At 35.4% G+C, this 15,203-nt stretch overlaps 1 protein-coding gene across 17 annotated transcripts in view; it reads right to left on the bottom strand.

Annotated features, from left to right (window-relative positions):
• Positions 1 to 15,203, bottom strand: part of TRDN (triadin) — a 369,423-nt gene that overhangs the window by 304,948 nt on the left and 49,272 nt on the right. For all 17 annotated transcript variants that reach the window (XM_012450047.3, XM_064360733.1, XM_064360737.1 and 14 more), the window contains exon 2: positions 2,177 to 2,386. In XM_012450047.3, the coding sequence (XP_012305470.1) occupies positions 2,177 to 2,386 (210 nt within the window). The remainder of the gene's footprint in view (positions 1 to 2,176; positions 2,387 to 15,203) is intronic.

Raw genomic sequence — 15,203 nt, 5'->3', positions numbered from 1 at the left:
AGCAGCTGGGACTACAGGTGCGCCACCACGCCTGGCTAATTTTTTTTTGTATTTTTAGTAGAGATGGGGTTTCACCATGTTGGCCAGAATGGTCTTGATCTCCTGACCTCGTGATCCACCCATCTAGGCCTTCTAAAGTACTGGGATTACAGGCATGGGATACCAAGCACGGCCCCACTGAAGTCATTTTTTTGGTTCCCACATCTTAGAACAGGTTGTTAGAAGCAGCCAGGCTACATCTTGAATGTTTTGCTGCTTAGATATGTCTTCCAGCAGATACACTAGGTCATTACTCTCAGGTTCATACTTCTACAGATTCCTAGGGCATGAACAGAATGTATCCAAGATCTTTGCTAAGGCATAAAATGCATGACCTTTGATCCAGTCTCCAATACGTTCCTTATTTCCATCTGATACCTCTTCAGCTTGGACTTCATTGTGCATATCACTATTAGCGTTTTGGTCTCAATGATTTAACCAGTTGCTAAGCAGTTTCAATCTTTCCTTCCTCTTCCTATCTTCTTTTGAGAAATCCAAACTCTTCAAACCTCTGCCCATTACGCAGTTCCAAAGCTGCTTCCACATTTTCAGGTATCTTTATAGCAATACCCCACTCCTGTTACCAATTTTCTGTATTAAGCTGTTCTTGAATTGCTATAAAGAAATACTTAAGACTGGGTAATTTATAAACAAAAGATGTTTAATTGGTTCACAGTTATGCAGGCTGTACAGGAAGCATGATGCTGGCATCTGCTTGGATTCTGGAGGGGCTTAGCTCACAATAGTGGTGGAAGGAGAAGAAAAAGGAATAAGCATATTATATGGCCAGAGAAGAATCAAGAGGGAGAGAGTGGAGAGGGGAGGTGCCACACAATAAAACAACAAGATCTTATGAGAATTCACTATTGTGAGGACAGCACCAAGGGGACAGTGACAAACCATTCACTGAAAGTTCATCCCCATGATCCAATCACCTCCTGCTAGGCCTATCTCCAGCACTGGGGATTATAATTCATCATGAGATTAGAGGGGCCACATATCCAAACTATATCACACCTTTATGCCAATAAACCCATATAACAGAGTTCTATATTTTCATAATTTTATATCACATTTCTTCTTGACATCTGTGGCATAGCCATCTCCTGACACATAAATACTTGATAAGTAATTGTTGAATGAGTAAAATTCCATAAAGAGAAATAGGAGATCCCTGAATATATAAAATGCAAATAATAGTATTTGTAGTATCTGGGTCCTACTGATTCTACTCCTGTTGGAGAAAGAAAAAAGGAGAGGGGCGAGTATATATGAAAGAACACATTAAAAGGTTAATGAAATATTTTTTGCTTGTGGTAAAAGGGTGATAAGAATAAATTCATTCATCTAGTCATTTAACATTTACTGAGCACTTGGCTGATTCCTTTCCTGAAGAACTCACTGTCAATAGAGGGTGTCATATGTGAAAATAGATAAATGCTGTTTAAAATATGTAAAACATCTTTGACCAAAAAAATGAGCAATATACTCAAACAGTGGTAGGCTATAATGAACGTCTGTCTTTTCTACCATGTATTATTCCTATTTTACTCCAAAGTCATAAGGACATGCGGACACTGAAGATGTAATATCTCATTACATGTAATTTTGTGAAAAACTCTATTTTCAGGAACTCTATATAGGAAGGCTTGGTGGGAGAAGCAAAGAGTTTGTCTAGCAAGGAAGCTTAGGACCAGATGACAGAGGGGCTTAAAAATACTTTAAAATATTCTCCATTTGGACAAAAGTTTTTCGTTTGGTTTGATTTTATATTGCCAAATGTAAAACCTACAAATTATTCCTTATTAATGCTTCATAAAGTACCAGTTCCAAAATAAAATCTTCACCCAAGCTTTTTAACTACTATCTTTATGAACTGCAACATTCAGCCTTTGTTCAGCTCTTGCAAATAAAGCTATCAATTTCATTGGAAATCCATAAGTACAACAGACAAAGAAAGAGAATGGAAGGAAAAGGAGAAGAATGAAACAGATTTCAATGATCCTCAAGCACATATGCATGGTGCCTTCTTTCTCACATTAAGATGAAAGAGAAACCCAACCAGAACTTAGAGGGAGCATTGTTTCTTTCAACTTAAATTACTTTTAATTTCAAAGCCAAATTTCATGGATCTTACCTGAAAAGTTTTTGTAATCCACTAAATCAAACATAACGACGGCAACAGCTGACCATGTGATTATCAGAGCAATGACCAGAAGCCAGGCTGCAGGGGAGCTGAATGTCGTCACTATGTCTTCTGTGACTGTCCTCTTCAGCACTTTTCCAGGGGATTTGGGCACAGATCCATTTTTGCTGTCTATCACAGTTGTGGTTGTAGATGCATTTCCTAATCAAACATTCAGGAAGGAAAATATAGTTTAGAAATTCACGTTTAATATCGATGACAAGAAACACTAACTGTACGAGTGTTGAACCCTATGCCACTTTCTAGAGCAGACACAACTCTTTTGTGGCAGGACAAAGCCTCCCTGCCCACTACTAGCTTATTATTTTTTCTTCAGCATTTGCTGTTCACCTTGAAACTCATGTGCTCATATAATCAGCATGTCTTATCTCCCAAGTCCTGTGAGCGGAAAATCAAAATAAGTGATAAAATGGTTCAAATGGATAAAACTTTTGAATATTTTAACTCAGTTGCATAATCGACCCATCTAGTGAGGTCATCTAATGAGGTCATTCATGTTTGTTTGTTTGTATGCAGGGACACAGAAGATCTAAGAGAATGAGGTTAGAAAATCTTTCTATATCCAGTAACTCTTTTATTTCTGATTTTGAGTCCTCATGTTCATGAGAGAAAATTAAAAAAATATAAAAATAAAATAAATAGATAATAGATATTTTTAAACTCACCACCCAGAAATAACCAGTTAATATTTTACACCTATATTTCTGTACATACTTATAAATATATAAATATGATTTATTTGTTTTTGACAAATCATTAGCACATTGTCTTTTCCTTTTGTTTTACTAGGCAATATATCAGAAGTGTGTTTTATTGCCATTATGTATTTCTCAAAATATCACTTAAGTAGCTTCATGACATGTAGTTTTATGGCTGTGCATAATTCAGTGAAAAAGCTGTGCACCGTGGGAAATGAAAGAAAGAAATAATAATATGTATTGAGAAAAATAGCAGAAATTTTCTCAATACATATTATTATTTATTTATTTAGGAGAGAGTCCTAAGTATAGAATTCCTAGGACAAATAACATAATCACTTTTATAGCTTTGAGAATGCATGCATGTATTTGAAAGTTAGTATCTTTTGAAAATTGTGTATGCCAGTAGTTGTGTTGCCTTATCCTTGGCAATACTGAGTATTACTGATGTTTAAAATTTTTGCAATGACATAAGAGATGATTTGAGTTTTATGTGCAATTATTTGATTACTAGAGATGAGCTTTTTATATGTTCATTTTTCCTTGGCATTTCTTTTCTTGTGCGTTTTTGCTCCATTTTTTATAAACCTCCTTTTGGTGGTTTATAAAATCGCACACACATACACACACATATACGATAATAACACTTTAACCTTTATGTTGCTTTTTTTTTTGGTGGCTCTTTACCTTTTCTTTTTATGCTATTTTTATATACAGAATGTACATCTAACAATGTTGTAACTCATTCTTCTATAAGATTGATACCATTGTATGGCTAGAAAGCCTCCTGGATAGAGAAGACGTTTCTGATTATCTTAGCTGCTCTAGACTAATAGAAAGTTAAATCTAGAGGTAACTTAGAGATCATCTGAAACAACTATTTCATGTTACATTTAAGAACAATTGAAGACCTACCAGAATATTAAAGTGATGTTCATAGCACTTTAAATCCCAAATTACACAGATATGAAGTTAAATTGAATACTTATGAGAAAAAAAAATTTCTACCAACCTAAATATTTTTGCCAGAAGCAGAGTTTAAAAAAACATATTTTTGTGTATTAAAATATAGACCACATTGTCTATAATAATTTAAGAATTACATGCCAAGAAAGAAAAATTTGATTTATTATAAAATACATGATTGTTTCAATTTTACTATTTATCTCAAAATTGCAACACTTCTATGTGATGAATACATAAGAAAATCTAAATTTTCAAATTTCTTTAACATTTTTCATAAAGTAAATTTTACCCAACCAGAAAGAGCAGCTATAGTTCCTCTTACAATGTGTCCAGTAATAATGGAAAGATATTAGCCTTTGTGCTCTTTGAAGACAAGGTGGAATTAAAGTGCTTCTTTTCATCAGTCTCTTGCTCTACCATCACAGCTCTTCCTTTCAGCTATGTCTAGTTTTTCATGGAAACAGACAAGCAAAAAACTTATGCCTTGGGCTTTATAGATAAGAGATTGGAATGAACTCCTGGCTTCTCTTTGCATTACCCAAATGGCTAGAAGGTCACTATTACACTACCTCTCTGAGTGAGAAGCATCTATATCTGATGAATGAGATTGGTAAGGTTCAATTTGCAGGTGTGTAATGGTGGAGAAATAACTCATGCAAATTGTTTGACACATCTCCTGATCACAGTAGTCATTTAATAAATGACAACACAACTACTGAACTACATCATAATCATTATTATCATCACCACTCTTTTCATTATTACTATCATCACCTTCATTGCTACCAGCACAACTATAATTCTAACAACTACAAATACCACTCTAAGAAAAAGCCAGAAAGGCAGGATTAACCTCAGAAACAAAGGTGGAAATACTGACTCTTCAATAAATTCAGGCATTTGTTTCCATTTAACAAGCACAAATACTAGGCTAAGATATTTTTAGGAAATTATAAAAGGATTCTCTAACTTCCTTGGTATTCTTTCCAATCAATTAATTTATTTTTTGTAATATAGGAAAAGAGGAGCATATAGTATAATTTATCCCTATAGGTAGAAGCTATTTTGTCCCATTAGCAAAATTAAGAAAGATCATCTATGGCAAATAGAGTTATTTCATCACAGGACAAATGTTATCACTATAACTGAATTCTTTAAATTAGAAAAATAATCTTTGAACTCTTTAAACAGATACGTACCCAGGATGCTTATAGCGTTAGTTCAGTTTATAAGATAATTTTCAAGTATTGGAGAAAGAAATAACACTGCCAGCAAAATTAGATACATTAGTTAATAAAGTCTTTAATCTTCTGGTTTCTTTAGCCATAAAATAATACTATCCTTCTCTTTATAAAAATAAGATCAATAACGTGAAATTCTATGACTACTCAGGAAAGAAAATCAAATGCATTCAAGAGCACATATAAATAGGTAGCAGTAACCAAACAAAATTAGTTTTTTAGTTAATTTTTCGATAACAGTAACAAATCTAGTCCCATATTTTCAAAACATTTAAAAGCTGATAAGGAACAAAAGGGGCAAAATAATGTAATTAAGATATTTAAATGGCTTTAGGTAGAATTTTTTTTTTTTTTTTTTTGAGAAGGAGTTTCGCTCTTGTTACCCAGGCTGGAGTGCAATGGCGCAATCTCGGCTCACCGCAACCTCTGCCTCCTGAGTTCAGGCAATTCTCCTGCCTCAGCCTCCTGAGTAGCTGGGATTACAGGCACGCACCACCATGCCCAGCTAATTTTTTGTATTAGTAGAGACGGGGTTTCACCATGTTGACCAGGATGGTCTCGATCTCTTGACCTCGTGATCCACCCACCTCGGCCTCCCAAAGTGCTGGGATTACAGGCGTGAGCCACCGCGCCCGGTCCTAGGTAGAAATTAACAATAGTGACAACAAATCTTTGTTTCTGAAACAATCAGAAAAAAAATCACTCTTCTGGAGAATCTGTGGGAATACATATGTGAAGTTTAGTGAACTTCAATTTAGTGAACATAATAGCAAGATGGAAAAATGCCTCTAAAAACCAGATTTCACAAACTGCACTTGAGGTAATGCTCAAAGAAGGAAAAATTTAAAAGAACTCATATAATATCCTCTCATTGATTTTTGTGCCAAATTCACATCACTCCTAATGGTGGTTCTGAAAATGGATGAATGATAGGAGTGATTTGAAATGCAATTTAAGACCCAAGTGGACTACAAGTGAATCAAATCTTTGGAATAATGATTTGCAGCAAAGTAAAACAATTATAAGTCTTTACGACTGGCCCACCTGAAAGTTGATATGTTGTAATCTCCAGTTTTTTAACCCCTGGAAGGCTTCCTACTGCCACTAAGCAGAGAACACAAGAATTGCTTTTGCACTTCAGATTCACTTTATTAAGTTGTATATTAGAGGCTATTTCTGTAAACAATATCATATATACCTGCTTTGTATACTGAAACTCAAGGAGTAATTTTACTGAGATTTGATACAAATTAGTTAAATTCTGTCACATTTTAAAAAGGCAAAACATTGAAAACTGAACATGAATGTGTGTATATATATACTCACACACACACACACACACACACATCCACGCACATTTTCCTTTCTTTGATCAAAAGTTGAGAAAGGATAAATATTCAGAAAGTAATGCAAGCTCTGAGTTAAAAATGCCTTTTATGTTTTTTAAACAACTGACATAATATGAATTCTAAATTTTTATTCACTTAATGATTCTGCCAATCCAATTATGGTAAAATTTTTAAAAAGATGATAAATTAATACTAAGTTACGTTTTTCATTGTCCTTTTTTAAATCTTCACATCCTCAAAATTTCCACTTAAGAATTCATCAAGACTCAAAGGTAATGAAAATATGTTCTGAGTATACAACTGCAAAGCCATAAGCAATTTGAAAGTAATCTGAAGGTCATCCTTCTTAAAGAAAATTATGTGTTGCCCTTGTTATGAAACACATTAAGTTGTACCTTTCAATTTCCATTCAGATTTACTGCAGAAGCCACACAGAGCCAAGAGGAATAAAATTGAGAGGGAATAAATTGCCTTCTCTGACAGCTGGTCAAGACAAATGCAAAGAACAGAGTGTGTAATCTGAGATTATCGAATGTTTGAGAAGCACTTTAAAGATGACAAGAGCTAGTTATTGTTATGGCAGAAAAAAATGAGAGGGAAATATTACTGAGCAATTTGACATAGGCTGTTCTTCTTGAAAGTTGGTATCTCCGAATCAGAGCAGAGCAACTAGGATATGTGAAGTACTTTCCATGGCTACTTTTTAATTCGATTCATTTTAATTTCATACAAAATTTTGATTGTCAGACAAACAGAATCAGCTGCAAAAGAAGTAGGGATCTCACTTACTGGCTATGTGACTCTTTTCTATAGAGTATAAGGAGGGGTTGCTTATATAATGGATCCAAAGACTGGCTCCAGAGTCAGGTTATACACAGAAAAATAAGTCATAAGCCTCCTGATAGAAGTCACTTAACCTCATTATGCCTTATTGATCAGATGAAGAAACTGCCAAGTGCACTTGTTTATTATTATTCTTTATTTTTCCTATGGGACACTGACAATACACTCTCTTTCAGGATGCTCAAGGAAGATGCCTGCATTCTAGAATGGTATCAATGAAACATTGTATTCTTATTACACAAAAGTATTAATTGTGAATTTTACATTTCACCCTGTAATATGGTTTGTGTAGTACTCTTACACTGTATCTTTCATTCAAGATGTATACAGCAAATGTGACACAGGAAGTATATACTACTGAAGGTATTATATGTGTTATTCCTAAATTACATTAAGAACATAATTTCCTATTACATGTAAGAGTGACCCTTGCTACATCGTTTGTGTTCCAAAACACATGCATGCAAATAAGAACTTTGTAGAAATATGAGCAGAAAGACACTTGGGCAGATACAGGTCAAAAGTAACAAATTCATTATTTAACTTATTTTTTTTTTTTTTTTTTTTTTTTTACTAATTCTAGTCTTTATAAAATGTCCATATGTATTATATACAAAGAAAGCTGTGAAGATTAAATTTTTTTTCTACAAGTTCATATAAACTGAATGAAAGTAGATTTTGAGAGGCAGGATACATCATGACAATTCACAAACATTATCTTTACTAAAATGATTATATACATTTAATTGATGTATAATATTAATAAACTGTAATAAATAGAGTAATTTTTAGAAGAATAAAGACTAGGCACTTAAAACAAACAACAAGTAATTGAACTGTTCACTCTCTTTCAAGGATGAAAATTTCTTTTGTCTCAAACTAGACACTTTTAACGAAAGCCCTAAATTGCCACATTTTCTCCCAGGTTTTTGGGATATGATCATCATAATACAATTTAAGAGGCTGTTTTTGCAACTTAATCTGCCTGCTGAAGTTGACAAATATATGGTTTTTCTTTTTGTTTTTTGGAGTTTTTTTGTTTGTTTTTAAAATTATCCGGCACTCCTTCCTACTCACCCACTCCATCCACTGTTTCATTAAGTGAATTTGTTTTTCTAGTAGTGGTGGGACTAGAAACTGAATCAGTCCTTGTTTCCCAGCCATAGGAATGGACATTTAAGCCACACCTAACCATTCAAACACTTTCTTTGTGACTGTGAAAGGATGGGACAATCAGAGACCTCCACGTTTTTGTGCAGAACAATTGGGGCACATTCTCTTTCTGCTAGGGTTACCAAGCTGGTAAGATGTGAGTGGAGCCTGCAGAGCCCCTGTAGCCTACCACTTGAAGAGTCAGCTGCAAGATGGAGAAAGCCAGAGTCCAGATACTACTGTGTGGGCTCATGGAGCCAGCTGTGCTTGGAGTCAGATGTATTTCTGGACTTCCCAGTTATATGAGGGTATATGAGCTGCTTTAACTTGATTGTTTGTATTGCTAGGCTTCCGGAGTTTTGACTGATACTCTCGCCCCTGCTTGGAATGTAAATTATTACTATTTTCCTTCATCTCATTGCATCATGAGGGATGTGATCAATCAGAACAATCTGAACGTACAGCATCTTTTATAAAAATTATTTTTAGTTTTGAAAGAAAATCTCAGCTCTCACTCTTATTTCTCTAATGGCTGAGATGTCATGATCCTAAGTGAAAAAAAGGTCTTTTGTGGTTTGCAAGGTCAATATCTGTTATTGAAGGGCTTTTTCTAGGAAAAGATTGCTTGTGTTTTCCGTGAGTGAGAGACCAGATCTCCCTCCCCTAGTGGTAGATCTTCACTGCTATGGTCTGAATGTTTATGTCCCTCCAAAATACACATTGAAATTCTTACTCCTAGGGTGATGGCATTAGGAAGTGAGGCCACTGGGGAGTGATTAGGGCAGAAGGCTGGAGCCTTCATGAATGGAATGAGTGCCCTTATAAAAGAGGTCTGGGAGGGACTCTTCACACCTTCCACCAGGTGAAGTTAGAGTGAGAAGACAATTGTTTATGAGAAGACAAGCCCTTACCAGAAATGAAATCTGCCTAATCTTGTACTTCCCAAGTCACCAGAACTGTAAGAAGTAAATATTTGTTGTTGATAAGCCACCTAGTTTATAGTATTTTGTCACAGCAGCCTGAGCAAACGAAGACATTTGCGGTGATTTGCTAACCTATTTCCCAACAGTGCTAATGGCAAGTAATGGATGCAAGTAACGGATGTTCCTTCCTGTTTTAACTCCTGTAAACTCAGTTTTCCCCTAACTTTTGAAGTTTGCATTTTCTTTTTTTTAAACTTTTATTTTAAGTTTGGGGGTACATGTGCAAGTGTGTTATATGTAAACTCATGTCACAGGGATTTGTTGTACAGATTATTAAATCACCCAAGTACTAAGCCTCGTTACCCAACAGTCATTTTTTTCTACTCTTCTCCCTCCTGCCACCTTGCACCCTCAAGTAGGCCCCAGTGTCTGTTGTTCCCTTCTTTGTGTTCATGAGTTGACATCATTTAGTTCCCACTTATAAGTGAGAACATCCAGTATTTCATTTTCTGTTCCTGCATTATTTTCCTAAAGGTAATAGCCTCCAGCTCCATCCATGTTCCCACAAAAGACAGGATCTTATTCTTTTCATGGCTGCATAGTATTCCATGGTATATATGTACCACATTTTCTTTATTTAATCTGTCATTGGTGGGCATTTAGGTTGATTTCATGTCTTTGCTATTGTGATAGTACTGCAATGAACATTTGCAGGCATGTGTCTTTATGGTAAAATAATTTCTATTTCTCTGGGCATAGACCCAGTAATGAGATTGCTGGGTTGAATGTGTTCTGTTTTTAGTTCTTTGAGGAATCATTATACTGCTTTCCACAATGGTTGAACTAATTTATACTCCCACCAACATTATATAAGTGTTCCTTTTTCTCTGAGACCTCACATCTGTTATTTTTTGACTTTTTAATGATAGCCATTCTGACTGGTGTGAGATGGTATCTAATTGTAGTTTTGATTTGCATTTATATAAAGATCAATGATATTGAGCTTTTATTCATGTGCTTATTGGCTGCAGGTATGTTTTCTTTTGAAAAGTATCTGTTTATGTCTTTTGCCCACTTTTTAATGGAGTTGTTTGTTTTTCTCCTGTAAATTTAAGTACTTTATAGATGTTGGATATTAGACCTTTGTCAGATATATAGTTTGCAGAAATTTTCTTCCATTCTGTAGGTTGTCTGTTCACTCTGTTGAAAGTTTTCTTTGTTGTGCAGAAGTTCTTAAGTTTGATTAGATCTCATTTGTCAATTTTTAGCTTTGTTGCAATTGCTTTTGGTATCTTTGCCATGACATCTTTACCCATTCCTATGTCCAGGATGGTATTGCCTAGGTTGTCTTCCAGGATTTTTATAGTTTTGGGTTTTACATTTAAGTCTTTAATCCATCTTGAGTTGATTTTTGTATAAGGCATAAAGACCCTGTCCAGTTTCAATCTTCTGCATGTAGCTAGCCAGTTATTCCAGCACCACTTATTGAATGGGGCGTGTTTTCCCCATCGTTGTTTTTGTCAGTTTTGTCAAAGATCAGATGGCTGTAGGTATGGGGCCTTATTTCTGGGGCCTATATTCTGTTCCATTGGTCTATGTGACTGTTTTTGTAAAGTACCGTGCTATTTTGCTCATTGTAGCCCTGTAGCATAGTTTGAAGTTGAGTAACGGTAACGTAATGCCTCCACCTTTTTCCTTTTGCTTAGGATTGTCTTGGCTATTTGGGATCTTTTTGGTTTTATATGAATTGTAAAATATTTTTTCTAGTTCTGTGAAGAATGTCATTGGTAGTTTGATAGAAATAGCATTGAATTTATAAATTGTCTTGGGCAGTATGGCCATTTTGATGATATTGATTTTTCTTATCCATGGGCATGGGATGTTTTTCCACTTGTTTTCTCTTCTCTGATTTTTTAGAGCAGTATTCTGTAATTCTCATTGTAGAGACTGTTTACCTCCCTGGCTAATGCATTCCTAGGTGGTGTGTGTGTGTGTGTGTGTGTGTTTATGTGTGTGTGTTGCAATTGTGAATGGAATTGCTTTCCTGATTTGGCTGTTGGCTTGGCTGTTGTTAGTGTATAGGAATGCTACTGATTTTTGTACATTACTTTGTATCCTGAAACTTTGCAGAAGTTGTTAATCAGCTAAAGGAGCTTTAAGGCCAAGACTACAGTTTTTTTAGATATAGAATCATGTCATCTGCAAACAGGGAGAGTTTGACTCTCTGTATTCCAATTTGGATGCCCTTTATTTCTTTCTCTTGCCTGATTGCTCTGGACAGGACTTCCAATACTATGCTGAAGTGGAGTGGAGTGCATCCTTTTCTTGTGCTGGTTTTCAAGGGAAATGCTTCCAGCTTTTGCCCCTTCAGTATGATGCTGGCTGTGGGTTTTTAATAGATGGCTCTTATTACTTTGAAGTATGTTCCTTCAATACCTAGTTTATTGAGAGTTTTTAACATAAAGTAATGTTGAATTTTATCAGAACATTTTTCTGTATCTATTGAGATAATCATGTGCTTTTTGTCTTTGGCTCCATTTATTTGATGAATCAAATTTATTTATTTACATATGTTGAACCAACCTGGAATCACAGAGATGAAGACTACTTGATAGTGGTGGATTAGCTTTTTGATGTGCTGCTGGATTTGGTTTACAAGTATTTTGTTGAGGATTTTTGCATCAATGTTTATCAAGCATATTGGTATGAAATTTTCTTTTTTGTTGTCGTTTCTGCCAGGTTTTGGTATGAGGATGATGCTGGCCTCACATAATGATTGGAGAGGAGTGCTTCTCGTGTGCTTAGGCTTTGCGTCCCTATTCAGATCTCATTTTAAATTGTAATCCCTATAATCCCCACGTGTCAAGGGTGAGCCAGGTGGAAGTAATTGAATCATGGGGGCCGTTTCCCCCATGCTGTTCTCGTGATAATGAGTGAGTTCTCATGAGACCTGATGGTTTTATAAGGGGCTCTGCCTCCCCCGCCCACTCAGCACTTCTCTTTCCTGCTGCCCTGAGAAGAAAGTGCCTTACTTTTCCTTCACCTTCCACCGTGATAGTAAATTTCCTGAGGCCTCCCCAACCATGCTGAACTGTGAGTCAATTATACTTCTTTCTTTTATAAATTACCCAGTCTAGGGTAGTTCTTTATAGTGATATGAAAAGGAACTAATACACAATTTCAGGAGGAATGGTACCAGTACTTCTTTGTATATCAATTTGTAACAGAATTCAGTTGTGAATCTACCTGGTCCTGGGCTTTTTTTGTTCAGTAGGCTACTTGTTACTGATTTAATTTCAGAGCTCATTATTGGTCTTCAACTGTACATTTTCAACTTAGCAGGTCCTCACCATTCAGAATACTAGTTTTTCTACAAATAGTAAATTGAATTTAAAGGTGAAAAGCAATGATGAGAGCATTAACATGTAAAATCAGTAAAATTTAAAAGCCACTAAAATTTAAAAGCTAAAATTTAAAATTTAGAACCCCACAAAAACACTTTAAGCCTTGAGAAAAATGGGACTGTGATCTGAGTTATCTGTGGTTACAACTTCTCAGATTATAGATTAACTCACCTGCATATTTTTCTTGTTCTCTGCAATGGCTAGAGAGAATTAAATGACATCAGGGGAAAACCTCTTGCCTTCTAATGACACTTGTTAAAAATTAACTTCCTCTTCATTGTCCTGGTTTGTTTAGAACAGATGACAGAAAACTATGATTATTCTACCCTTTATAAATAATATTAAATGTACCCTCTCAAAAAGAAATTCTGCCTATCACCAATCAGATAGCTATAACTATGCAACAACCTTGTATAAATAATGTTGGAAAACTGCTAAAAGCTCATCTGTCTCTGTCTCTATGTAAATAAAGCCTGAATATCTCTACTTTGGAATACTGACTCCATTCCTTTGTAGTTTGTATTTCCAAGTGGTATATCCTCACGCTTTGTACTTGAAGAAACTCTCTTTAAATTATTAGATTGTGACACTTTTGATTATTTTAGGTTGAGGGTCTTGCGATATTGCCCAGGCTGGTCTCAAACCCCCAGCCTCAAGTGATCCTTCCCTAACAACCTCCCAGGTGTCTGAGACTACAAGGAAGAGCCACCACACTTGGCTAGAATTCATTGTTTCTAGCCAGGTGTAGTGAATTCCTAACACATTACAGGTGAGGCCCATTGTGTTTTACTAATTTAAATTGGCCAAAGGTTCCTGATGAATCTGCATTTATTTTTTTTTAAAATCTTATTAAATTTCCACTGTTTAACTCTTCTTTTAAGATTTACCTCAGGTGTCAACCCCTTGACAATATTTCCTTAATCTTTTGACCTGAACTCTACTGTTCTTTTAACATTATAACATTTTTTGATGAATACAATGATACGAACACAATTATTCTGACTTTTCTCATAGCTGTTTGTTCTTCAGCAAGGCACTAGGTAGGGATCAAGTCATCCATTCTTTCATAGCACTTAGCACAGCACATTTTGCACATAAGGCCCCAATACTTATTAAATAAGAGAAAAATTAGAAGTGTTGCTACAGGAAATCAGCTTTAATAAGTGTCATATTAAATAACCTCAATATTTCTGCGGTATACAGTACATAGTGACCTCTAATCAGAGAAATAAATGAAACAACAAAGAAAACATTTTTATGATATGAGAAAATGTTGAGATGAGAGATATGCTAATGGTAGAAGTAAGAACATATCTGTTCAAGAGAATCTCATAAGAACCGCAAAGTTTTGCTGGTCCAAAGAAGGCTACAACAGTGGATGAAAGACTAGTGGGATAGAAAAAAATGACTGAAAAAAGCATGTATTCATAAATAATGTCAATCATTAAACAGAGAAACCTCTTGGTAAGGAGACAATTTCAGATGTTGTTAAAGCTTTTAAATTTCTAAGTGGCAACATATGGGAGAGGTTTCTAAAACCAGATTGAAGAGATTAAATGTGTAGATGGCCAATCAGAATGAATCAAACTCTGTAATGTAAATGAATGGATTTATTCTGAACGAAATATAAGTGACCAAGGCCCGAGGCACATCTCAAGAGGTCCTGAGAACATATACAGCTTTATTTTACACATTGTAGGGGGACAAAAGTTACAGGCAAAACCATTAATCAATGCATTGACGGTATATGTTGGTTCAGTTCAGAAGAGTGAGACAACTTGATGTAGGGGGCAGGTCATAGCCAGATTCAAAGATTTTCTGATTGACGACTGGTTGAAAAAGTTAAGTAAGAGTTAGATTATTTAAGAACCTAGAATCAATAGACAGTTTTTTCTGGGTTAAGATAAGGAGTTATAGAGATCAAGGTTCTTATTAAGTAGACGAAGCCTTCAGCTGGCGGGCTTCAAGAGCATATATGGCAAATGTCTCTTATCAGACCCAAAAAGGTGTTAGACTCTCAGTTACTCTCTCCTGGATCAGGATAAGATCTGGAAAAGGAGGGCATTCTCTACACAATGTAGATTTTCCACAAGAGACAGCCTAACAAGGCCATTTCAAAATATGTCAAAGAAATTTATTTTGGGGGTAAAATATTTTTATTTCTTTTAGGGCCTGCTATCTGTCATATGATGCTATACTAGTCAGGTTGGAATCTGGTATCTTATTGCTACAAAGAGTCTGTTTTAATGTTAATGCTGGCCAGTTGCACCTGAATTCCAAAGGGAAGAGGGTATAAGGTGACAGTCTGACAACTCCTTCCCATCATAGCCTGAACTAGTTTTTCAGGTTTACTTTGGAATTCCTTTGGCAGAGACCAAGAAG

The sequence above is a fragment of the Aotus nancymaae genome, unplaced genomic scaffold (assembly GCF_030222135.1).
Source record: "Aotus nancymaae isolate 86718 unplaced genomic scaffold, 86718_ANA_hifiasm-v0.15.2.pri h1tg000040l, whole genome shotgun sequence".
Classification (NCBI taxonomy): Eukaryota; Metazoa; Chordata; class Mammalia; order Primates; family Aotidae; genus Aotus; species Aotus nancymaae.
Note: the sequence above shows the minus strand (reverse complement) of the source record. Positions and strands in the feature narration are given on the sequence as shown.